Source organism: Oncorhynchus keta, chromosome 3 (genome assembly GCF_023373465.1).
Source record: "Oncorhynchus keta strain PuntledgeMale-10-30-2019 chromosome 3, Oket_V2, whole genome shotgun sequence".
NCBI classification, from domain to species: Eukaryota; Metazoa; Chordata; class Actinopteri; order Salmoniformes; family Salmonidae; genus Oncorhynchus; species Oncorhynchus keta.
Genome location: NC_068423.1, coordinates 7,208,277 through 7,234,361, shown reverse-complemented (window position 1 = coordinate 7,234,361; position 26,085 = coordinate 7,208,277). Strand labels below are relative to the sequence as shown.

At 43.1% G+C, this 26,085-nt stretch overlaps 1 protein-coding gene across 3 annotated transcripts in view; it reads right to left on the bottom strand.

The window, feature by feature from the left end:
- Nucleotides 1-26,085, bottom strand: part of LOC118364609 (zinc finger protein 26-like) — a 45,926-nt gene that overhangs the window by 14,582 nt on the left and 5,259 nt on the right. Inside the window, exons 1-9 of one of the 3 annotated variants that reach the window (XM_035746303.2) lie at nt 20,096-20,243; nt 16,008-16,210; nt 13,750-13,854; nt 13,557-13,652; nt 13,291-13,401; nt 12,694-12,820; nt 6,483-7,152; nt 6,346-6,395; nt 836-5,684 (exon numbers count right to left, since the gene is read on the bottom strand). In XM_035746303.2, coding sequence (XP_035602196.1) covers nt 2,731-5,684; nt 6,346-6,395; nt 6,483-7,152; nt 12,694-12,820; nt 13,291-13,401; nt 13,557-13,652; nt 13,750-13,854; nt 16,008-16,210; nt 20,096-20,120 — 4,341 coding nt within the window. In that variant the 5' untranslated portion in view covers nt 20,121-20,243 and the 3' untranslated portion in view covers nt 836-2,730. Of the gene's footprint in view, nt 1-835; nt 5,685-6,345; nt 6,396-6,482; nt 7,153-12,693; nt 12,821-13,290; nt 13,402-13,556; nt 13,653-13,749; nt 13,855-16,007; nt 16,211-20,095; nt 20,244-26,085 lie in introns of those variants that run through there. The other 2 variants (XM_052487674.1, XM_052487677.1) reach the window with 2 other exon arrangements.

Below are 26,085 nucleotides of genomic sequence, written 5' to 3'. Positions count from 1 at the left end.
ACCAACAGACAAGGAAATACCTCAAGTCAGGTCAAGTGAAGGGAAAAACTCCCTTACCTGGTAGAAATGCAGAGGCTCAAAAGGGATGTGTTGTTGAGCCTGGTGAGAGGTGAGATTTGGATGTTCCTTCTTGTTCGTTATCGTGTAGCTCCCCCCTCTGGAGTGGGAAAACGTAGACGTTGAGTGTGCATCCAAGGCAGCAATCGTCGCATCGGACTATGTAGTGTTTGCGGTCAGCAGAGCACACATCCTATCCATTTCACTGAACGTTTCACCTTTTTCCTCTGAACTCAGTTATGTTTTGTGGTACTACGATTGATCCGAGCCGTGTGCAAATGTGTATGGCACATTGAAGTTGAATATGGGGGTAATTCCCCTTTAAAACAACTGTTAATTCTGCAGCTGTGCGGGGTCATGTAAGTGTCAGGCACGTAACGGAAAATAAAAGTGTTTCACTATACGAGTGACAAGTTCTTCCTCGTTTCAATCATTTCGTTTTTTTATTTCGGTGTGGTGTTTAAATAACACGACCCATACTTTCTGTGACCATTCATTACTGGATAGTATATCGACACATTGGGGCATTGTGAGACATTTTTTAGAGAAAGGGCATTGGCAAAATTAGAGCCTGTGTCCTTCTGGTCCATAAACCAGTGCTTGGACCACTGCGCCAGCTGTTGAGTTAGTGATTTAGAGTAGAAAACAATGGTGATTCGTTAATACTGTTGAAAAAAAAAAAGCTGCATTGGAATTCAAAATGACAACCTTGCGTGTCACAAACCGCGTCCAACGCCCACCATCTACGCTGAGCAAAAAAATATAAACCAAACATGCAAAAATTTCAAAGATTTTACTACAGTTCATGTAAAGAAATCAGTCAATAGAAATAAATTCATTAGGCCCGAAATGATGGATTTCACATAACTGGGCATATAGATATGCATCTGATGATAACAAATACCATAATAATAAAATAAAAAAGATAGGGACGTGGATCAGAAAACGAGTCAGTGCCTGGTGTGATCACTATTTGCCTCATGCAGAGCAACATATTTCCTTCGCATAGAGTCGATCAGGCTGTTGTTGTTTGTGGCCTGTGGAATGTTGTCCCACTCCTCTTCAATGGGTATGCTAGATATTGGCCGACACTGGAACACGCTGTCGTACATGTCTCTCTCGAGCATCCCAAACATGCTCAATGGGTGACGTGTCTGGTGAGTATGCAGGCCATGGAAGAACTGCAACATTTTTAGATTCCAGGAAGTGTGTACAGATCCTTGCGACAATGGGGCTGTGCATTATCATGCTGAAAAATTAGGTGATGGCGGCGGATGACTGGCACGACAATTGGACTCAGGATCTTGTCACGGTACCACTCTGTGCATTCAAATTGCCATCGATAAAATGCTGTTGTGTTTGTTGTCTGTAGTTTATGCCTGCCCCATACCATAACCCCACCAGCAACATGGGGCACACTGTTCACAATGATGACATCGGGAAACTGCTCGCCCACATGACGTCATACACGTGGGTCTGCCATCTGCCATCATTACGGTTGAAACAGGGATTCATCCGTGAAGAGCACAGCGTGCAGCGAATTAATGGTGAGCATTTGCCCACTGAATTCGGTTACAACGCCAAACTGCAGTCATGTCAAGACCCTGGTGAGGACGATAAGCACCACAGTTTGTGCAGAAATCCTTCGGTTGTGCAAACCCAAAGTTTCATCAGCTGTCCGGGTGGCTGGTCTCAGACGATCCCGCAGGTGATGAAGCCGGATGTAGAGGTCCTGGGCTGGCGTGGTTACACATGGTCTGCGGTTACGAGGCCGGTTGGACGTACTGCCTAATTCTCTAAAACGACGTTGGAAGCAGCTTATGGTAGAGAAATTAACATTAAATTCTCTGGCAACAGCTCTGGGGGACATTCCTGAACATAGGTAATAGACCCATTTCCCGGCCGGGTCGTGAAGTTGCAGTACGCAGTTCTTCCTCAGATCGGGGATTGACAATACAACAACATCCAACTTCAGATGCAGCTTATGCAAGTTAACAAACATGTAGTCCGATGGTAATCGTCTACAACGTCACAGATGTCTTCCGAGGATGAATTACCTAGCAAGCTACCAAGCCAGCAAGGTGAAATATCACAAATAGAGCTCGATAAAGCCAGAAGAATAATACTCTCCTTGAACATAGTTATAGCCACCAGTCTTGTGTTTTCCTATTCATCGCTATTACGTTTGTCGACATCTGCGTGTAAATATTCTGCTAGAGGGCTTTTTTTTTTTTAAACACGAGAATGCGTGTGCATCACTCAAAGGTGACGTTTGTTTGTAAACCAAAAATGTCTCTATTCAAAGAGAATAAAATAAGAAGCAAAATCACAAGTGAAATGGTGAAGGTCGGGAATTACAATTACTCAATCTTCAAGCAAACTTGTTCTCGTATATATTTTTATTCAGCTGACCATGCCTAAATTGTTGATGTCTGCTCCAACCTTGTTTCGAAAGTCTTCCTTCCCACAAGCTTAATACTGAAAAGGCTTCTCCTTTGAGTGAGTAAACGTATGTCCTTGTAGCTGTTTATTCGTGATAAAGCGTTCTTGGCACAAAGTGCACGCAAATGGCTGCTCTTCTGTATGAAGGAGTTGGTGGGTTTTCAAACTACCCTTCAAAGGAAAGTGTTTGCTACAATCCGTGCAAGGATTCTGCTCTCCAGCGTGTACTCGCTAATGTCTTTTCAGAGTGGGGCATTTTTTCTTATGCTTCTTCAAATTAAACTTCAGCTTAAAAAAATGTCCACAGTCGCGGCACTGGTAAGGGAGTTGATCATGTTGGGACTTGAGGTGCTTTCTCATTAAATATGGACTGTTGAAAGTCTTGTTACACAAACAGCATTTTCTGGCTTTGGAGGAAGGCGTAAAATGGCACTTTGCCTTGTGTTCCCTCAAATTGAACTTCCTCTTGAAATGTTCTCCACAGTCGAGGCACTGGTAAGGGAGCTGGTCATGTTTGGAATTCAGGTGCTTTCTCATTAAATATGCACTATGGAAGATTTCAGGACACACGTGGCACGTCCTGGCTTTGGAGGACTGTCTTGGGGTAGGACGAACATTAGAAGTGTCTGGGCTCTGGGCTGAAGTGCCATGGGCCTGGGATGTTGTAGACATGTTATCCTCTCCTGGTTGAGCTGCGTCCTCGCGCCCAATCTGCTGATGTTTTTGTAAGTCCTTCTGATTGCCCAGAAAACTTGCTCTAGTATGTTTTTCCAGGTAACAACGCCTAAATTGTTGATGTCTGCTCCAGCCTTGTTTCGTTTTGAAGGTTTTCCCACAAGCTGAACACTGAAAAGGCTTTTCCCTTGTGTGAGTAAACACATGTCTTTTTAGGTGTTTATTTGTGATAAAGCGTTGTTGGCACAAAGTGCACGCAAATGGCCGCTCTCCTGTATGAAGGCGTTGATGGATTTTCAGACTACCCTTGCAAGTAAAACATTTGCCACAATCCGTGCAAGGAAAAGGCTGCTCTCCTGTATGTACCTGCAAATGTCTTTTCAATCGGCACAGAGATGGGAAGTCTTTACCACATGTATCACATAGATAGGTTGAAGGCTGGGGGATATTTGTCTCATGTTCCCTTGGTGCCAGCGAGCTGCTGCCATCTGCTGGATCAACATCCCTTTGGGGCTGGTTTGGGTTGACTCCCTCACTTGACACCCTCGAGTCTTGCTGTTGTCTCTGAACGTGCTGCAGCATTGATTGAGAAGTATTCTTAACACACAAAGGACACTTTCTGGAGCCCAAATGAATGTCAGAATGTTTCTGTAGTTCAGATTTGCTTTGGAATGTCTCCCCGCAAACAAGGCACACGTACGTACGTACATCATGTTGGAATTTCATATGTTTTCTCAGATTCTCTCCATTTTCAAACGTTTCATTACACAAAAGACATGTTTCATAATGGTTGGCTATTGTGGAGGATTGCCCTTGAATTGTGAGAGCATTGGAGGTTGTTGGGTTCTGGGGTGTTGTGCTGAAGGACTGGGGTATCTCCATCCCATTTTCCACTATTAGAGTCGTGTTGGTCTCTTGGTGACCCCCCCTAGGTGCCTGCTGTTGGTTCACCTGGTTACACCTCTTAAGCTGAGAGAGCTTAAAAGTCTTACCACACTCACAACAAGTGAGAAGCCTCTTTGCCGCTGAGCAAACTTTTTCATGTTTCAGCAAGTGAGAATTTTTGTAGAAATGGTCTCCACAGCCGAGACACTGGTAAGGGAGCAGATCATGTTTGGATTTGAGGTGCTTTCTCATTAAATGTACACTAACAAAAGTCTTGTGACACACACGGCATGTTCTGGCCTTGGACAACTGTGTTGGAGTGGGTTTATGGCACTCTTTCTGATGTTCTTTCAAATTAAACTTCTTCCTGAAGTTTTCTCCACAGTGGAGGCATTGGTAAGGGAGCTGAGCATGTTTGGAATTCAGGTGCTTTTTCATGAAATGTATAGTGTCAAACGTTTTGTGACACAAACGGCACGTTCTGGCTCTGGAAGACTCCTTTCGAGTGGGAAGGACATTGGAAGTGTCGTCGGGCTGGGATGTCTCTGTCCCATCCTCAAAAGATGGCATCGACGTGTTGTCCTCTTCAAATTGAGCTGGCTCTTCAAACACATTCTGCAGATGTTTCTGTAAGTCTTCCTGGCGTTCAAAGCTTTGCAAACACTTGGTGCACTGGTAAGTGTGAGATCTCACGTGTTTTGTCAAATTGCTTGCTTCAATGAAAGTTTTGTCACACAGAGAGCAAGAGAGGAGACTCTTCACCACCAAGCACTCTTTTTTATGCTCCTTCAAATGAAAGTTCCTTTGGAAATTTCCTCCACAGCCCGGGCACTGGTAAGGGAGTTGATCATGTTTGGATTTGAGGTGCTTTCTCATTAAATATGCACTGTCAAAAGTCTTGTTACACAAACTGCAATTTCTGGCTTTGGAAGACTGATCTGGAGTGGGACAAATGTTGGAAGTTGTTGAGCTCGCCACCAAGCACAATTTCTTATGTTCCTTTAAATTAAACTTCCTCTTGAAATGTTCTCCACAGTTGCAGCACTGGTAAGGGAGCTGATCGTGTTTGGAATTCAGGTGCTTTCTCATTAAATATGCACTTTGGAAAGTTTCCTGACACACATGGCAAGTTCTGGCTTTGGAAAACTCTTTTGGATTGGGACGAACGTTAGAAGTTGTTGGGCTCAGGGGCGAAGTGCCATTGGGCTGGGATGTCTCGATCGCATCCTCAAAAGATGTTGCAGACATGTTATCCTCTTCAAAAGATGCCGTAGACATGTTGTCCTCTTCTGGTTGAGTTGCCACCTCACACCCAATCTGTTGATGTTTGTGTAAGTCCTCATGATGTTCAAAGCCTTGCAAACACTGGGTACACTGGTAAGGACTCTGCTCAGTATGAGATCTCATGTGTGCCGTCAAATCCTTTGCTCCAATGAAGGTCTTCCTACAAAAGGAGCACATTTTGACCCGCTTGCTTCTAGTAGACTGCCCAATTACATGGGATAGGTCAGGGGCCAAAGAATACTGAGGCACACTGTCAAAAGGTTCTCTGTTCTGTCCACTGCACTCCTCTGAGTGAACGTCCTTGACGTGGTGGTGCAGTGTCTCCTCCTCTAGGCCTCTACCTAGAGTTGAAAATAAAAAAATAGTGATCTCAAAACATGGCAAAATCTGGGAGAACAAGTAAGGGTCAAACGGTTATAGATACACTGTCTGGCTAAGACATGCAAATTGCTTTAACTTTAGCAGCCATAGGTTTTATGCTATTAACAAAATTGCCAAATGTGTGACTTTTTGAACGTGCATTCCAAGGCAAGTGATTGAAGGGGAAGTACTTTAAAACTTAATGTCAGATGGTTTCTCCCCCTGATAGTCGTCTATGGGCCGGGATAAACTGTAATCCATGGTTTGGTTCTTTAAACAGCCACTACAATCTCCAGGTAACCGTAGCCACCCTAGCTAAAACTCAATGGGAGGGGTATCTGGTGCCTGATATACATGAGTTGGCCATTCTTTTCAACAGGCACCACATACCCCTACCACTCCCATTCATTGTTGGCAAGCGGTGACTGAAATTAGCTGAATTTTGTAGAAAACTGAACCATGGATTACAGTTTCTCCTGGCCTATAGTATACTTTCAGGGTGAGAAACCATCCGGCATCACGTTGTAAAATACTGAGCTTACCATTAACGTATTATAAACGTTGAGCCAAATATCACTTTAAGAAGCAGATTCTGTATAAAATTGAGAGCCTGAATCATAGCTAGGATGATGATTTTCCTACCAGCTTTCCTTTTCTTGGGAGCATCATCGTCTGAGGTTACACTGTCTTGTCTGAAAAAGACCAAATTGAAGGAGCGTTAGGATTGTAATGGAAGATTACCAGTAGCAAGAATTGTTTCCAGTATAATAAATTCTTACTCAGTCTCTGGTGGTGGCTGTCCATTGGCATTGCTCTTACTTTCTGGTGATATGACCCATCCTGCTCTCTGTCCTTGGGATCGCCCTTTTTTCATTTGAAGCCTCTTTCTCCTCAATGTTGGACTCAATGTTGGAGATGACACAGGTAACGGCATATCAGTCATGTCAAGTCGGTGCAGCAGCACCGTGGGCTGACGGAGCAGACAGGAAGTTGACAAACTAGAACTGTCCTGCACTTTCTGTTGGTTGCTGTGAGGTTTTTGTATTGATAGCCCACTGTCAGTTTGAGGTTGGTGAAAAGCTCCATCTAGTTCTCTCTCTCTTGCTGACTCTTTGTCAACTGTCTCGTGTTTAAGGTCTCCCTCAGTAGTTTCCTTGTGTATACACACCTCTTCTGAACCTTGAATTTGTAAAGACAAAATCTCAACATTCAAATATCCGTCTGAATGCACCCCTTCTACGCTCTTCACGTAATCTGACTCCAACAAAGGAAGCATTTCTGAATCGTTGTCAGATGAGGCTAGGCTATGAATGTTCATATGTTCATATGGCAAAGGTTCCTCCATGGGTTCTGATTTGATCTCTGGGTCAGTTTGATCTGGAAAGATCACAACTGTCTTTAGTGGAGAGAGCGACAGCGATGAGAGGATGTAGTCGACCGAAGATAGAGCTGAGACAGGAAGACAAGGAAGACAAGGAAAGTCCATGTCAAACAAACCCTGGTTCATCTTCTTTAGTTTTAGGAACACAAACCGATGTCTTTTTATGGCATTGATAATAAACAACCAGCATTTATATGATACTAGAGGTTGACTGATTAATCGGAATGGCCGATTTAATTAGGGCCGATTTCAAGTTTTCATAACAATCGGAAATCGGTATTTTTGGACACCAATGTGGCCGTCGAATTTTTTTTTACACCTTTATTTAATCTTTATTTAACTAGGAAAGTCAGCAAAGAAAAACATCTTATTTTCAATTGAAGGACTAGGAATGGTGGGTTAACTGCCTCGTTCAGGGGCAGAACGACAGAATTTCACCTCGTCAGCTCAGGGGATTCAATTTTGCAACCTTACAGTTAACTAGTCCAACGCTCTAACCACCTGCCTCCCATTGCACATCCCACGAGGACACCGCCTGTTACGCGAATGCAGTAAGCCAAGGTAAGTTGCTAGCTAGCATTAAACTTATCTTATAAAAAACAATCAATCAATCATAATCACATGGTTGATGATATTACTAGTTTATCTAGCGTGTCCTGCGTTGCATATAATTGATGCGGTGCGTATCCTTGCTACAAGGTGTACCTAACCATGAACATCAATGCCTTTCTTAAAATCAATACACAGAAGTATATATTTTTAAACCTGCATATTTAGCTGAAAGAAATCCAGGTTAGCAGGCAATTTAAACAGGTGAAATTGTGTCACTTCTCTTGCGTTCATTGCACGCAGTCAGTGTATATGCAACAGTTTGGCCCGCCTAATTTGCCAGAATTTTACGTAATTATGACATAACATTGAAGGTTGTGCAATGTAACAGGAATATTTAGACTAATGGATGCCACCCCTTAGATAAAATACAGAACGGTTCCGTATTTCACTGAAAGAATAAACGTCTTGTTTTCGAGATGATAGTTTCCGGATTCGACCATATTAATGACCTAAGGCTCGTATTTCTGTGTGTTATTATGTTATAACTAAGTCTATGATTTGATAGAGCACTCTGACTGAGCGGTGGAAGGCAGCAGCAGGCTCGTAAGCATTCATTCAAACAGCACTTTAGTGCATTTTGCCAGCAGCTCTTCGTTGTGCGTCAAGCATTTGCGCTGTTTATGACTTCAAGCCTATCAAGTCCCGAGATGAGGCTGGTGTAACCAATGTGAAATGGCTATCTATTTAGCGGTGTGCGAGCTAATAGTGTTTCAAACGTCACTCGCTCTGAGACTTGGAGTGGTTGTTCCCCTTGCTCTGCATGGGTAACGCTGCTTCGAGGGTGGCTGTTGTCGTTATGTTCCTGGTTCGAGCCCAGGGAGGAGCGAGGAGAGGGACGGAATCTATACTGTTACACTGGCAATACTAAAGTGCCTATAAGAACATCCAATAGTCAAAGGTTAATGAAATACAAATGGTATAGAGAGAAATAGTCCTATAATTCCTATAATAACTACAACCTAAAACTTCTTACCTGGGAATATTGAAGACTCATGTTAAAAGGAACCACCAGCTTTCATATGTTCTGCGCAAGGAACTTAAACGTTAGCTTTCTTACATGGCACATATTGCACTTTTACTTTCTTCTCCAACACTTTGTTTTTGCATTACTTAAATCAAATTGAACATGTTTCATTATTTATTTGAGGCTAAATTTATTTTATTTATGTATTACATTAAGTTAAAATAAGTGTTCATTGTTCATTCAGTGTTGTAATTGTCATTATTAATTAATTGGTATCGGCTTTTTACGTCCTCCAATAATCGGTATCAGCGTTGAAAAATCATAATCGGTTGACCTCTATATGATATAGTAGTGAACGATAGTTACCGGAGTTGTAACTCCAATTCTATGAGTGGGGCGGAGCCCCATGAGGGAGCTCTGCTCCTAGTGGTTTGAATAGCCTGAGAGAAAATTATGCACACACCTGCAGCCAATGGGAGCACAGGTGTCCCTATATAAGGGGACGCTTCCCCTCAAATCAGCCTCCCCAAAAATTATCTTCCGCAAGACTGGGGGTCGGCAGGGCCTTAAGTCCTATGGGGCTCTGCTCCACTCATAGAACTGGAGATACCACTCCGGTAACTATCGTTCTATATCGTAGAGCGGAGCCCCATAGGGGAGCTCTGCTCCTAGAGGTTTAAGGTGGAGCGCAAACGCTCCGTAATGTACTTTCCGCCGAGCCTAAGACTTCCAACTTAATGAAAAGGTCGGGCCCAGCAATGGCTGCGACCACACTGTGTCACAATATACTGTGTCCTCAGTACAATCCGCCCCACTCAGTCCAGAGACATAGTCAATGGCTAGTGGGCAGATAAACAGAATATGAGCCTTACTAATCTGAACCAGCAGATGGATGATACTTCAATATCCTGTCAATATTCAATAGATTGGTCTAATAGGACTGTAATACTAGTTACAGGAACTATTTCCCTCATCCTTCCGCCCAAACATAGTCATAGACCTGTGGGCAGGTTAGAATACATGACCTCTATTGTATTGATCTCTCAGTCAGGAGTCATGTCACATAGTCACCCTAACAGGTAAAAGCGGACCTGAAGGAAACCAGTCCATCGGTCCGGCAGTTTTTCCACTTAGTTTAAGTCCTCCAATCCGCTTTGCTGAGTACAGACTGGACCATGGTTAGAAGACATATCATACTGATTTCTCAGACGACATGACGACATGAGACCCAAGAGTGTCATGACCGAATGCGCCATCACTGTGTGATTCGGATGAAACCTTCGTAGGGCTAGCAACAGGGCAGCCCGACAAGGATCCGAAGTTCGAGCCTTCATAGTCACATAGTCTAGCTGCAATCCCAGATAGACAATCCGATGACTGGGCCAAGGTGCACTCTTTCCCTAATTCACAGCAAACCCCCACACGCGTGCGATGAATCACAGTCTGTGTCGTGTGTGCGATCGCCAGCTCTGCTGATGAGGCGAGACCAGTAGGTCGTCTAGGTAGGCCACATCCCTTATCCGCTGACGACGCAACGGTTCTATTGCCGCCTCCACGCATTTGGAAAAGGTGCCAGGTGCCAGGGTGAACCCGAATGGCATTCTCACATACTCGTACCCCTTGGGAGGCGAAACACAGAAACTTCCTGTGACGTGGATGTACCGGCACATGGAAGTACATGTCCTTTAGGTCTACTTTTATACAAAAGTCTGTTGTGGACACATTCCAGCAGATGCTTTGTCATAAGCATTCGAAAGGGCCCTTTGTGGCTACACTCTCGTTGAGAATGTGTAGATCCAGTATTGCCCCCCGTCTATTTTGGCACTAGGAAGTAGGGCGAATATAGCCCGTTGTTCCTTTGCTTGCGGGAATGTACTGTGACTGCGCCTCCTTCGCCAAAAGTTCCATAATCTCTGCAGTGAGAGCGACGACTTTCTCTGGCGATTTCCTCACTGTTTCCACCACGCCCAAAAACGGGGGAGGAGTCACCCTTCACCAACGTCCCAGGCTGCTCTTTAACACCTCAGCCACATTACTCTTTGGTTGTCATGGAAAAGAGGTTCTCTTGTGACAAAAGTCAATTGGAACAGTCTTTATTATACAAACAACATGTTGGCTACTCAATCCCTATACAGTGGTGGGGAGGGGGGGGGATAGTGGGCACAATCGAACAGGGCGATGTACTCTCCTCTATCCTCTCCCCCTCGTCTCATCATGGCCGACGTCTCTTCTGGCCACCAGAAGAGGGGCCCACTCTCGTAGCGCTGTTGTCGTCTGTCGCCGGGCTCGCTGTCTGGCACTAGACCCAGGTCTACATGTGACGGTAGAACTGGGTGGGTCTCTGGGTAGCAATCTAGCTCGTCCTGCACCTTTATTAAAGCCAAATCCAGCCATTTCCCAGGAAACCAACAGGAAAAAAATTATCTGAGAGGCTTCAATAAAAAGTTTGATTTACTGACGGTGCACACGTATTGCTATTTTCATGTACATCTCTACCTTGGCAGCCATTCCTCGGATCCATCTTGAGAACACAATGTAAACCAGTCCAAAAGCCTGTCCTCTCCTAATCCAGCTTCCCAACACGCTCCTTTGCTTCTTTGGCGGTGACTCCGAAGAGGCCGTCGTTAGAGATGGGGGAGTTCAACAGCATGGCTTTGTCGGTCTCCTTCATGGCTGTCAGAGACAGCCAGCGGTGTCGTTCCGCGACCACCATAGTGACCATGGACCTCCCCGCGCACACAGCCGACACTTGGGTGACGCTTCTTCTGTCTCTTCCTCCGACAGCCCAGTCTTACCCGTAGTGAGACGGGACAGAGAGGCTGCCAGGAGGGCAATATTATTTGCTGCTGCTACAGCCTGGGCCCAGAGTACAAAGGACTTCTCAACCGGCTGCGTTGTTGAGTCGGTCCTTTGATGTGGGTAGAGAAGCCTTCTTGGACGAGGGTCAGGAGCTCGAACCCGGGACGAGATACGCAGCCATGGCGCTCTCGAGCCTGGGGATCCCCTGAGAAATTCCCACTCGTCTGCTGTCCACTCTTGTGAATGGGATATAAGCTTTGGCCGGCGCGAGTGCCATCAAAGGTGACTCTCATACTCCACGTACTTTCTGAGCGAGGGCATGGCAGGAGCCAATGGCTCCGCCACCCTTCTTGGCCGAGAATAGGGGCCGCCTCCATCATATCCACCTCCGGGTTGGGGGGAATGGGGGGGCAGCTGGAGCTCTAGCCGGCTCGCAGCCCTCTCAATGAGCCCTGGAAACTAAGAGCGCAGAGAGGCCATGACGTGAAGGGGCTGCTGAGTAGTCAGAGTCCACCTTGTCCTCGCACAAGGATGAGAAAAATCTTGCACTCTCCTGAGGGAGTTTTTCCCCCAAATTCGGTCAGTGGAATGGAATGGAGTGTTCCGGAGAAACATCCATGCACCTACCAACATCCTTGTCATCTCCAGAAGCGGTGCAATCATATGATGCCTCAGAAACTGAGGCTGACATTGCTTCCTCTAGAGGAAAATCCTCCCTAAAAAATGCCCACTGATGCTTCTTTCCTTTAAAGAAAGGAGGGCTCAGCTAGGGCATTGTGGGAGATTTGTGAGGATGCTCCTAGCGTGCTGTGACCCTAAGCACACGAAACACAGGTCATGTGAGTCCACAGAGGAGCAGTGACACTGAGCTCTTCAAAGAGCTTTTGGGTTGGGTGTAAATACCAGTGTGCTCATTTAGATGGACAACGTTGAGACTTCGAAATCGACGGCGGGTTCATCCTGAGACTTCTCGGCTTCTTCAGTCCGGTTCAAGTCACTGAAGATAATGGGAGGCTGATTGAGGGGAAGCGTCCCTTTTATATAGGGACACCTGTGCTCCCATTGGTTGCAGGTGTGTGCATAATCTTCTCTCAGGCTATTCTCAGGCTATTCAGGCTATTACCCCGCTGCCCAGAACTCCCCTATGGGGCGGAGCTCCACAATATAGAACAGTGAGTTCAAGTTTGCTTATTTTTATGTCATACATTAAAGCTCAGAGTAACGTAGCTCTTACCGTTGGTGTCCACATATTCATATGTGTTGTTTTGGTACTGGAGTAGGGTCTTCAAAGGTTCGGGGTGACACACAAACTGCACACAGTCCTCCAGGATAGAAGGGTCAGATAGAAACCAAGATGCAGTCTAATGGAAAGAGGAATGGCAATGATCCCCATTTCTATAATATCATCTGAATTAATATTTTATATGAAACCAGTTAATAGAAACATCTCTCTATGGATGTTGCATTCTACCATAATTGGATCCAATGAATAGACATTTGGCATTTATATAATTTAAACATTTGGTTTAACCCATAGAGTTGGATAGAGGGCACATCTTTGCAGTGGCGGCATTGAGGGCTATCTCCATTTTAAAGTAGCCAATTTATTCTTCTACTTCTATTAGTGTATTGACAGTCTGTAAACAAACTGAAAGGGTGTGTACTGCCACCTGGAGTATGTTTTCTGAATAGGTATAAAGCCTACTTACCCAAAGTGGAACACTGTCACCTTTGGTCCAACCACTACCAACCGATTCGTATAGGATCCCTTTGTACAGTGATTGTTGTATGAAAGTAGACTGATGATGGCAATAACATCTTAGCATGGTACCTGTTGAAGGGTTGGTGTTGGAAGTAACTTCTCCAGCCTAGACAGGAACTCCCACACCAGACTCTGCAGTGCGGAGTCATACTTGAGGCCGAATTCCTCTGAATAAACATTCTAGAAAACAAACAAGAACATTATGTCCATGCTTTTGAATTAAAACAATGATCTACAACGCATGTGAAAGTTATTCATACCTTTCACATTTTGGTAACCTTAAAGAAAAATGTCACAAATAATTGATCAGCTACACAGTCAGTGACAACACTGACCTGGAAGAAGTGTTCTCTCTCAATTGGGTCTTCTAGCAGGCTTTGAATCAGCTTCAGGAAGTTGGATTCTGATGCCTCCACCTCTGGATCAGGAATCTACAGCAAGCATTGAACAGTCAGTCAATTTAACTAGCCAACGTTAAACAACAGCAAAGTTATCAGTCTTGATATTTCACTGAGTAGCAGCACTCACCTCCTTTTCCCTATGAGTGATGACACAGGATCTAAGCCTGTTCAGGTGTGGCTGGATGGTGTCGGGGTCAGCTAGGTGATCTGTGCGACACAACTCCAGAACCAGCTGATGGAGTAAAAAAATACAATTCATTATTATTTACACCAACCTGCAAGTAAGAGACTATGGGATGTGTTAATTTGTTAAACAAATCCAAATATATTTTATATATTAGATTCTTCAAAGTAGCCACCCTTTGCCTTGAAGACAGCCTTGCACACTTTTGGCATTCTCTCAACCATTTTCACCTGGAATACTTTTCCAACAGTCTTGAAGGAGATCCCACATATGCTGAGCACTTGCTGGCTGCTTTTCCTTCACTCTGTGGTCCAACTCATCCCAAACCATCTCAATTGGGTTGAGGTCAGGTGATTGTGGAAGCCAGGTCATCTGATGCAGCTCTCCATCACTCTCCTTCTTTGTCAAATAGGCCTTACACAGCCTAGAGGTGCGTTTTGGGTCATTGTCGTGTTGAAAAACAAATTATAGTCCCACTAAGCCCAAAACCAGATGGGATGACGTATCGCTGCAGAATGTGTCCTGAATTCAAAATAAGTGTGCCTTGAATTCTAAATCAATCACAGACAGTGTCACCAGCAAAGCTCCCCCACACCATTACACCTCCTCCTCCATGCTTCACGGTGGGAACCACACATGCGGAGATCATCTGTTCACCTACTCTGCGTCTCACATCGACAAGGAGGTTGGAATCAAAAATCTCAAATTTGAACTCATCAGACCAAAGGACAGATTTCCACCAGTCTAATGTCCATTTCTCGTGTTTCTCGGCCCAAGCAAGTCTCTTCTTCTCATTGGTGTCCTTTAGTAGTGGTTTCTTTGCAGCAATTCGACCATGAAGGCCTGATTCATGCAGTCTCCCCTAAACAGTTGATGTTGAGATGTGTCTGTTACTTGAACTCTGTGAAGTATTTATTTGGGCTGCAATCTGAGGTGCAGTCAACTCTAATGAATTTGTCCTCTGCAGCAGAGGTAACTCTGGGTCTTCCTTTCCTGTGCCGGTTCTCATGAGAGCCAGTTTCATAATAGCGCTTGATGGTTTTTGCAATTGCACTTGAAGAACCATTCAAAGTTCTTGACATTTTCCGTATTGACTGACATGTCTAAAAGTCATGAGGGACTGTCATTTCTTTTTGCATATTTGAGCTGTTCTTGCCATAATATGGACTTGGGCTTTTACCAAATAGAGCTATCTTCTGTATACCATCCTTACCTTGTCACAACACAAATGATTGGCTCAAATGCATTAAGGAGAAAAGAAATTCCACAAATTAACGTTTAACAAGGCACACCTGTTAATTTAAATGCATTCCAGGTGACTACCTCATGAAGCTGGTTGAGAGAATGCCAAGAGTGTGCAAAGCTGAATCTCAAATATAAAATAAATACTGTTTAACACTTTATTTGTTACTACAATATTCCATATGTTATTTCACCCCGTCTTCACTATTATTCTACAATGTAGAAAATAGTACAAATAAAGAAACACCCTGGAATGAGTAGGTGTGTCCAAACATTTGACTGGTACTGTATATATGTATAACTTTAAGAGCTGGATTGCCTGTCATTGCAATTTGTTTATTTTCTTTTGAGCTTGTTAGCATATTTAGCTAGCAGCCTCCCAGGAAATTCGCTATTACTTGTGCTCATTCTGTTAGCATTCTGGTAATAGACTCCAAATGTTTTTTTTTGCGTTTTTGGAGCCCCCTTGTGTACTAAACCAGTAATACTGTAAATCCCAGGGTGAGATTTATTTATTTAACAAATGTATTTTAGCTTTATTTAACTAGGCAAGTCAGTTAAGAACAAATTCCTATTTTCAATGACGGCCTAGGAACAGTGGGTTAACGGCCTTGTTCAGGGGCAGAATGACACATTTATACCTTGTCAGCTTGGGGATTCGATCTTTCAACCTTTCGGTTACTAGTCCAACGCTCTAACCACTAGGCTACCTGGCGCCAATATGAGCATCTGAATACCTTCCAACCTTAATGTGTAGATGGGTGAGAAAAAAATATATTTAATCCATTTTGAATTCAGGCTGTAACAACAAAATGTGGAGTAAGTTAAGAGGAATGAATACTTTCTGAAGGCCCTGTATGTAGTTTGTGACCTCACCCCCTGTACATGAACAAGTGTCCCCCTGTACTTGAACAAGTGTCCCATCCCTCCTCTCCTTTTCCATCAATGCCATCTCTCACCTGTGCCCGCAGCCCCATGATGAGTTGGACTCGCTCTCTGTAACTCATCAGATCAGGAACTACCTCCAACACAGTGGTGACAAACTCCTCCACCAAGCCATAGTCCATTATGTCTCTCCGCTGAACAACTTGCCACAGAGCTGCAGACGCCAGACGCAGTGGAGGAACAAAAAGACGCAAAGACGACAGTGGAAGAGGTCCATCTACACAAAGCACAAATTCAGAAAGTTAGCTAGATGACAAATACCTTAGAAAATACTTATATGAAGATCATTTCATAATAATAAGCCATCTTTGATCGATTTTCTTGTTGTCAAACAAGAAAGAATTATGTAAAATAATATTTATTGTATTTTTCTAGAGGCAATCTGCAGTCACCCCACTACTGGAGAAATGTAAACACTCTCAAATTCATGAACAGAGCTATGGATACAAGGCCTGACCATCCATGACAAAATAAGTTTTAACCATGTGTTGCAGCTATACAGTATTTGTTTACAATTACATTGTTTACAAACAAACTAGTAAAACAAGCTTTTATTTTGGGTTCTGATGGAGTACGACAGTTGAACTAAGCTCATGAGGAATACATTATATTCTTCAAGAAGTCGGTTCAATTATTTTAATTCCATTTCGTTCGTTTTTTTGGTGCGCTCTAAACGCACACTTCAGTTTCTTTACAGATAAATCAGATACAGCCCCAACTGTGATGTCGTAGGGAGTTGTAGTTTCCAACATAACAATTTTCAACATAGTTTAAAACGTGGTAATTAACTACAATGAAAATAAAAGAGCCGCACACAGGTATCTCTACCTGAAAATACATGATCAAAGTGATTGACAGTTGGTATTCAACACTCATTAAAGTGTCTTATTTACTTTGAAGAACTAAAAAATAGTTATTTTGTCAGACTGCATAGGGAGCGGCTCTATAGAGATCACTTAGAATTAAATTATAGTCGTCAAATAATATGCACAACTGAAATACTTTAGTACAGTAATGTGAATAAATGATGGTTAATAAGTGATATGCAGTAATGGGCAGTCACTACCATCATGGGACTTTTATTCATTGTTTATTCTGTGTTGTTACAGCATTCAACCCAAATCAAAAACCATGATTTCCTTAAAAAATAATCGAACCGCACTAATCACTCAGCACTATTCCATTTAAAGTAAAAAAAATTGATATAGAAATCACAGATTGCCCCTTAAATACTCTTTGATGTAAAGTCCCCTGTTTAGGGAACCTGAGTGGTTCTGGAACCGTTTCCGACCTACATTTTCGCTTATAAATCTATCTGTGGACACCGTAGATCAAAATGTCTCACATTGAGCGGTAGCCCTGCGTCTCATGGACACAGGAGTTTGTCTCTTCTGCCTGTATGAAGCGGGATGTGAAATCTGACACCACTTGAAGCTGGGATGTCCCTCGCACCATTTAATTTGCTCTTTCGACTATCCAACTCCTGGCTGAACCCTACGTCACAGCTACTAACAACGCATATGCCTGGAATCCTTACACCATAACGCAGCAGGAGAATGGTTTCGTCACTGTAGCATATTCAGAGGTCGATTTACTAAGGCTGTCCCTGACTAAAAAAAATATTGTGTCAACCGAAAGTCGTATGTTCTTTCGACCAATTGATTGCTCTAAATGTTTATACATGTATTTTTCCATATGTAGACACACCCTATGTGTTTTAATCAAATCAACAATATGCATTGAGTTTGTATGATGCTTTAAGCTTACGGTTTGATGCCTCAAGAGGGCACCAGAGATCCAGATAACCAGAAGAAGAAAAAATACCTGACTCAACTATTCTCCTCCCGCTCCTGCTGGCTTTCGCAGATTCGGCCATTACTCTCCTGAAGTTGACGGTAATAGGCTACACGAGGAGTCGGCAACCTTTCTCATGTGGAATGCCAATTTATCTTACCGTTTCTACCAATCTGTGTGCCAGTTATGGTTTTGATATGCACATTTTCGTGACACAGTTTAATTTAATTTATAATGATGTCTTCATACCACAAAACATTGTCATGTGGTTAATCAAAATTCTATCCAAATCTAAATGAAAAAGATACAAACGTAAAACATTACTTCTCATGCCATTGACAACTATGTAAAAAATATCCCACATAAAGCCAACAAATAAAAACATTGCAGCCTGCAGGTAGAAAATATCCTGATTAAAATAAATGTCCTATAAATCACATTGGCTACACATGGCCTGTCTGTAACAAACTTGAAACATTGTATCAACTATTAACTTGGGTCAGGCCCGAAGCTTGTGCTAGCAAACTTGCAACATAGTATAAACTATTCTGTGCTCTCAGAGTTTCCCATGCCAGTGAGCTCTGGACAGACACAGCTGTAGGCTATTTGCGCGAGGGATAAGAAGCCGTGCTTGACTTGGGCAGGAGCTCACTGGAGCTGAGTATCGGCATTTCAAATGTTCTACTGCTTGAGCTCCTGTTCCTCTTTAAGAATAGTATCTCAAAAGTATCGTGGAGCTCATGCACCTAAATATAAACAGTACCAGCACCCAAAATGAGTACCAGAACCTATTTCATTCCAAGTCAAGCATTGATTCCACTGGATCAGAGCATGACGGTTCATTAGTGGTGGTGTGTTAAGCCAATCAGAAATACTATCAGATCCCCAAATGGTTACATTTATATGCCTACATTTGCACGCAGGCCAGGTAGCCTATAGACCTACATCTATGCATGCGTGTATTTACTTAACACTGGCAGGAGCACTCCAAAACAAAAGGCAATGTATGTATACATTTACATTACTCATAAATGGAATGAAATAAACCAAAACCTGTTTCTCACAAGTATACCATAGGCTGTGCACTCTGCAAACAACGTGTTCACTCTGACAGTGAGAATGGGAAGGCTGAAATAATAATATTTGATGCATTAAAAGAAATGACCATAACCAAAGTAACAAACATTGTATTAGAAATGATAGGAATTAACAGTAAATGTACTACTGGTGATATATGGAATGGGGAATTGATATACACTAACAATCAAATGCAAACAATTCACACAATAAAGTTATGAAACGATAAATATGCACAATTTGGATAGAGAAGTGCATCTGGGCGAATAGTCAACACAGCGTCTACATTGGCCATGCAGAAGTCAGGGCATTCATACTTATTGCGCTTCGCGGAGCAGTGGAGAGCTGTTGTCAAGGAAGTGAGTCTGTGTATTATACAGGATGAACCACTCCCACCTACTGTCAACCAATCAGATCAATGCGGAGCTGTACAGAGCCCTCCGTATTGTTACAAAATTTGGGAGGTGCACGGCGATGCAGTACAGAGCTTGATTTGGCCTCTGCATGCCTCCACAATTATGGAGCCTCCGACCACATTTTCGAATCAAGCATAAATTGGCTTTTAGTCTAGGTCTCCGCAATGCATTAGTTCACTGAGATGGGCGCAACTATATGAATTTGTTTTAGTCGAGCATTAACAATCTTGGGCGACCAACAGCCTAACGACCAATACAATCGCCCAGTCGACTAATTGGGGTCAGCCCTACGATTTATAGACAGTAATCTAAAATAATTAATAGATTTGAAACAAAAAACACTTTGTCATTGACAGACAATATTAATATGAGATGAAAGTCGAGTTCCTAACTAGTTCAGGAAGCCAAGCTAGGGCTCTGTGAGAAGTTCACAGCAGTGGGGGCAAATGTAATCAAAATAGACCTTTCAAAACTAGGCACATTTCAAGCCATATTCATACAGAAATATAAAATGTCTTATTTTCATATTTGTACTGTGTACTTGAGCGTGTGTCTTCACAAGTGACTACACCTCAGCAATTTTGTTTTTTAAATTTACCAGAAAGGTGAGATTTTTACCTTTCTTGGAGTACGCAGCATTACTAGTAATCGTTTATGGCCCTCATGACAAATCATGACTTTCGGCGATTACGTAAATTACATTTTTGATTACATTCAAGAGGTTTTAATAATATTGTACTACAGATCATTCATGGAAATAAAGCGCTAGCTATTTGCATCTGCAATTTTGCTCTATTGTTTTGTGTTTTATTTACCTTCTTCCTTAAGATGTTTTTGCATGTCGAGCTTCCAGTGTTAACTGTAGTGTATTACTTAACTGGCTTTTTTTTGGAAACAAAATGTGCTATCGCCACTCCAGAGTTTACCAATAAAACCAGGAAGAAACAACGTTACTTCTTCTTCGAGATTTGGTTGGCGGGTCGCATCTAAATGTTAAAGTGCATACACCGCCACCTACTGTACTGGAGTGTGAGGCTAGTCACTGCCTACCTAACTACATCAAATGATCTTCATTAGTCCTGTTCTTCTAAGAAAGTGAAATAGAGCCCTAGACACCAACTTCCCTCTCCCCACCCCAACCCTGTCCATCCTTCTTACCCTTTCACACAATCTCTCCCTAAATATGTTATACAGTTCACAAAATATCAACACATGCGCCACTGTTTCCGCCACTAAACACTCATCACACAGACCTGTTTCATGTCTCCCTATCATCCATAACGTGGCATTCGTAGTTTACCTCACACAACTTCCTCTCTCCTACATCCCATACTCCCCACCTCTTCCTTAATTGACTGGTGTACGCAGTACAATTGCCTCCCCTTACTACTGGCATCGCACAACCTTTGCCAAAGGTCGAGCCCTTTTACCCAGATCAAGGACTTCCCTGCGGTACCTGAATATCTACCACCTCTCTCCTCACCGCACTCTTAGCCACCACATCAGCTTTCTCATTACCCTCCATGGGCGGGAAACCAGCAAAAGCTTACCACCACTCCCATCCTCTCCAATCCCATTAACAGCACCATCATCTCCACAAACAAGTCTCCCCTATCCGACCTGCTCGTCTTCACACTGCTCAACACTGCAGCTGAATCAGAGCAGATCACCACTGAGTGGATTCACCTCCTCCACCCATCTCAAACCTATAATCATGGCCAACAACTCGGCCGGCATACACTGACACATAATAAGTTAACCGCTTACAAACTCTAACATTGAAATCTTTGATATACACCCCTGACCCCACCCCAGCCTGGATCCTTTGAACCATCTCTATATATCCTTAAAAACAAATAAAACTGATGATCTATGTACAGTATCTCTCCACACACCGTCTCCCGTCCTCACCTCATTCTATCCTACGCTCAATCATATCCACACGTGGTTTCGGAAACAGCCACGGAGGAACATTCCCCAATGTAATTCCCGACCTTATCTCTCTCTCCCCCAGTCCATATTCTACCACTTTCTGCCCAATTGTCTTCCCGTACTCCCTCTGAATACCCACTCCTTGCTCCCAGCATTCCCCAGTAGCTGTGACTGCAGGATGTCCCTCTGAACTCCCTTTCAACCTCGCCCAGCAAGATTGTCCGCCTTATCCTTAGTGGCAGTTCCCCACTATCCACCTGCAATGCCTCAACAGAGGTCGTCCTGAAGGCACCCACACACAATCACAGGGCCCTTAACTTTATCCTATACAGGCGCTATAGTGCCGTTTTGGCTGCCGATCCATATACAAACCACCCATAACCCAAATATGGAACCTGCAGGTTATTTTTGTCTTTTTATTTAAATTTGTTTAGCGGATCGCAACCAACCTGAAGGTGCTTACATCGCCAGCTAGTGGAGTGTGAGGTTGGTCACGGCCTACCTACATTAAATTCTCTTCATTATTCCTGTTACAAATGTTTTATTATTTTTTATTATTTGGACCACAGACTAACCCTACACCTATATACCACTATTTCATTAAAACAATTACAAATCACCACGCCATTACATTTTCTGCAGTAAAATGTTGTACACCAAGTTACTTCTCCGCAGCTGCCACGTACACTCATTAAAAACCCACTACCACATTCCACTACTTTGACACTATCTGCTCCTGCACCATGCCAACAGCCTGGGAGGACAGGACACCATCCTTCAACACACCATGTAACTCAAATCTGGTATACCCAAATACTTCTCTACAGCTGCCACCACATCTATGTTCTGTGATTTACATTCCATTTCTGCAGTACAGTTGATAACCATTGCTATGAATGCTAAGAAGCAAACCTTACTGAAGCATAAATAACTCCCTCAGTCCTGACACAAATATACTGCTCACTGGGATCCTCTAAGTTGTAAATGGGAACTTGTTCTCAACTAGCCTACCTGGTTAAATAAAGGTGAAAAAATATATTTAAAAAATAAAAAGCATCCCTCACCCTTGACCCATCCTCCTCTACTTTCTTCATTGCCTCAGCATACGAAACCAGCACTACTCTGACTCTGGCCACTTCAACCTGCCTCTATCGCCCTGGACACTTCCGATCCCCAGCAACATGGGCGCCCCTACAGTTGACACACAACTTTATCCACCGAAACTACACAATCCTCTGTTCCATGCCTTCCTGCACACTTCCCAAATCTTGGAATCACCCTCCTACACACTGCTGCGCCATGACCATAAACGCTGCACTTGAAACAGCGCGGTGAATTCTACACAAAAGCTCAAAAAGGATAACTGATATATCCTAACATGACTGTCGTGGAGACTCTGACTCAAAACTCAAAAGGACTGACAATGACTCCTATGAACCCCCGGAATTCTCAACTTCAGTTGCTCCACCTCTACAATTAACCCTACCCTAGAAATCACTTAATGGTACCCCGTTCCTAAAAGCAAAGCAAGAAAAAGATCGAACAGATCACCCAAGTTGTGTGACACGGAGCGACTTCTCCCTCTGGTCAGAAGAAACACAAAACAAATATCACAAGTCCACTACAGGTTACCGTCACTGATTCAACTGCACCAAACTCCTTTCTCATCCACCCTGAAACCACAAATGGTTCCACCAAAAGGTACCTTAATAGAAAATGACTCAAGTAAAAGTGAAAGTCACCCAATAAAATACTACTTGGGTAAAAGTCTAAAAGTATTTGGTTTTAAATATACTTAAGTGTCAAAGGTAAAATGTAATTGCTAAAATATAATTAAGTATCAAGAAAGTAAAAATCATTTAAAATTCCTTATGTTAACAAACTAGGCGGCACGAATTTCTTGGATATTTATTTGACGCATAGGCAGGGGCACAGTCAAACATAATTTACAAATGAAGCATTTGTGTTTAGTGAGTCCGCCAGTTCATAGACAGGTGGGATGTTCTCTAGATAAGTGTGTGAATTGGGGCAATTTCCTGTCCTGTTAAGCATTTAAAATGTAACGAGTGCTTTTGGGTGTCAGGGCAAATGTATGGAGTAAAAAGTACATTATTTTATTTTGGAATGTAGTGACGTAAAAGTGGTAAAAAATATAAATAGTAAAGTACAGATACCCAAAAAAGTAAAAAGTAAAAGTAAAAATACTTTAAAGTAATACTTAAGTACTTTACACCACTAAAAATTACATGTGGCATGACTAATAAAACACAGAAGATGCGTAATTGATTTGTAGGACAGGATGAACACATATACACCTGAGGCAGTAATGTTATCAATTCTCCACGAGGAATACAATCTAAAATGACACATTCATCATAATAATGAGTCAAAGTAAAAGTCATTTGCAGTACTAAAAGTAAATTCAGTAGAAAAATTTGGTGAGAAGGGGTTGCTGGTGTTACTTACTGGATTTGAGACCAGGTCTCCTGTGCACCACAAGACTGTGTTAGCCTGCTGAGCTTAAGCCTGCCCATCACCTTGTAAAACCAAGTCTTCAGGCTGGGTTACTTAAATAGGAAAATGTACACACAACAGCTGGACTCAACTGACTACTCACTGTAAAAAAAAAAGCTTTTGCACATCATACACACCGTCAAAATGTTTTGTTTTAAAACAATGTTTTTTCATATGTCTTTGCAGGTGTTTTTTTGTGAGATAGCTCAACTTGCATAAAGTGCATGCAAATGGCCATTCTCCAGTATGAATCAATCGATGCGATTTCAGACTGGCCTCTGTAGAAAAACGTTTGCCGCAGTCTGTGCAAAGGAATGGCCGACCTTCTGTATGAATCAATCGATGGCGTTTCAGACTCCGCCTTCTGCTAAAACCTTTGCCACAGTCTCGGCAAGGGAAAGGGCGCTCTCCTGTGTGTGCTCTCATATGTTCTTTCATTTCGAAACAGCATCAGGAAATCCTTACCACATATTTCACAAAGATAGGGTTTCTGAGTGGGGGGTGTATCGGAGGTTATAAGGTTTAAAGAGCTGTGGGACTGTGGAATCTCCCTTGTTGCCAGAGAGCTGCTGCTATCTGCTGGATCAACATCCCTTTGGTGCTGGTTTGGATCGACTCCCTCATTTGACTCCCTCAAGTCTTGCTGTGGTCTCTGAAAGCACTCTTTTTTTGTGCTCCCTCAAATGAGAGTTCTTTATGAAATTTCCTCCACAGCCCAGGCACTGGTAAGGGAGCTGGCCATGTTGGGATTGAGGTGCTTTCTCATAAAAATGTACTGTCAAAAGTATTGTGACACAAGCGGCATGTTCTGGCTTTGACGGACTCCTTGGGTTGGAGACTTGGAGTGGGATAGCGCTCTTTCCTATGTGCTTTGAAATTAATCTTCCTCTTGAAATTCTCTCCACAGCAGAGGCACTGGTAAGGGAGCTGAGCATGTTTGAAATTCAGGTGCGTTCGCATTAAAGCTATACTGTTGAATGTCTTGTGACACAGACGGCATGTTCTGGCTCTGAAAGAGTATCTTTGATTGCGACGAACATTGTAAGTGTTGTGGGGCATCTCCTCCTCAAAAGATGGTGTAAACGTGTTAACCTCTTCCAGTTGAGCTGCTCCTCACGAGCATACTGCAGATGTTTCTGTAAGTTCTCCTGATGTTCAAAGCTTTGCAAACACTGGGTGCACTGGTAAGTGCATGATCTCCAGTGTGCTTTCAAATCGTGTCCTTTAATGAATGTTTTATTACACATCGAGCAAAAGTGGCGCCTCTTTGCAGCTAAGCACACTTCAGGTTCTTTCAAATTAGACCTTTTCTCGTGAGATCTCATGTGTGCGGTCAACCCCCTTGCTCCAATGAAGGTCTTCTTGCACAGAGAGCAAGAGAAGAGCTTTCTCACTGCCAAGCACACTTATTTTATGCTCCTTCAAATGACACCTTTCCTCAAACTTTTCTCCACAGCTGAGGCAGGAAAACATTGTGGGGCAGTTTTTCTTATGTTCCTTCAAATGACATTTCCTCTTAAAATGTTCTCCACAATCACGGCACTGGTAAGGGAGCTGATCATGTTGGGATTTTAGGTGCTTTCTCATTAAATATGGGCTGCCGAAAGTCTTGTTACACAAATGGCATGTTCTGGCTTTGGATGACAGAGTGGGATGGCACTCTGCCTTATGTTCCCTCAAATGAAACTTTCTCTCCAAATTGTTCTCCACAGTCAAGGCACTGGTAAATGAGCTGATCATGTTTGAAAATCATGTGCTTTCTCATTGAATATACAGTATAGAAAGTCGTGTGACACACGTGACATGTTCTGGATTTGGAGGACTGTCTGGATTTGGAGGACAGTCTTGGAGTGGGACAAACTTCGGAGGTTGTTGGGCTCAGGGGTGAAGTGTTATGGGGCTGGGATATCTCTATCCCATCCTCAAAAGATGTAGACATGTTAAGCTCTTCAAAAGACTGGTAAGGACTCTGCTCAGTGTGAGATCTCATGTGTGCCATCAAATCTTCTGCTTCAATAAAAGTCTTCCCACATAAAGAGCACATTTTGACACGCTTGCTTCTGTTAGATTTCCCCATTGTATAGGATGGGTCAGGCGTCAAAGAATACTGAGGTACACTCTTTATCCTCAATGTTGGAGAGGACACAGGTAATGGCATATCAGCAAGGTCAAGTCTGTGCAGCAGCACTGTGGGCTGAAGGAACAGACAGGAAGTAGACAAACTAGAACTCTCCTGTACTTCCGGTTGGCTGCTGTGAGGGTTTCTTTGGATTTTCAGCCTACTGTCAGTTTGAGGTTGGTGAAAATGGCTGTTCATTTCTGACTCGTTGACAGATGAGGCAGAGCTTAGAATGTTCAT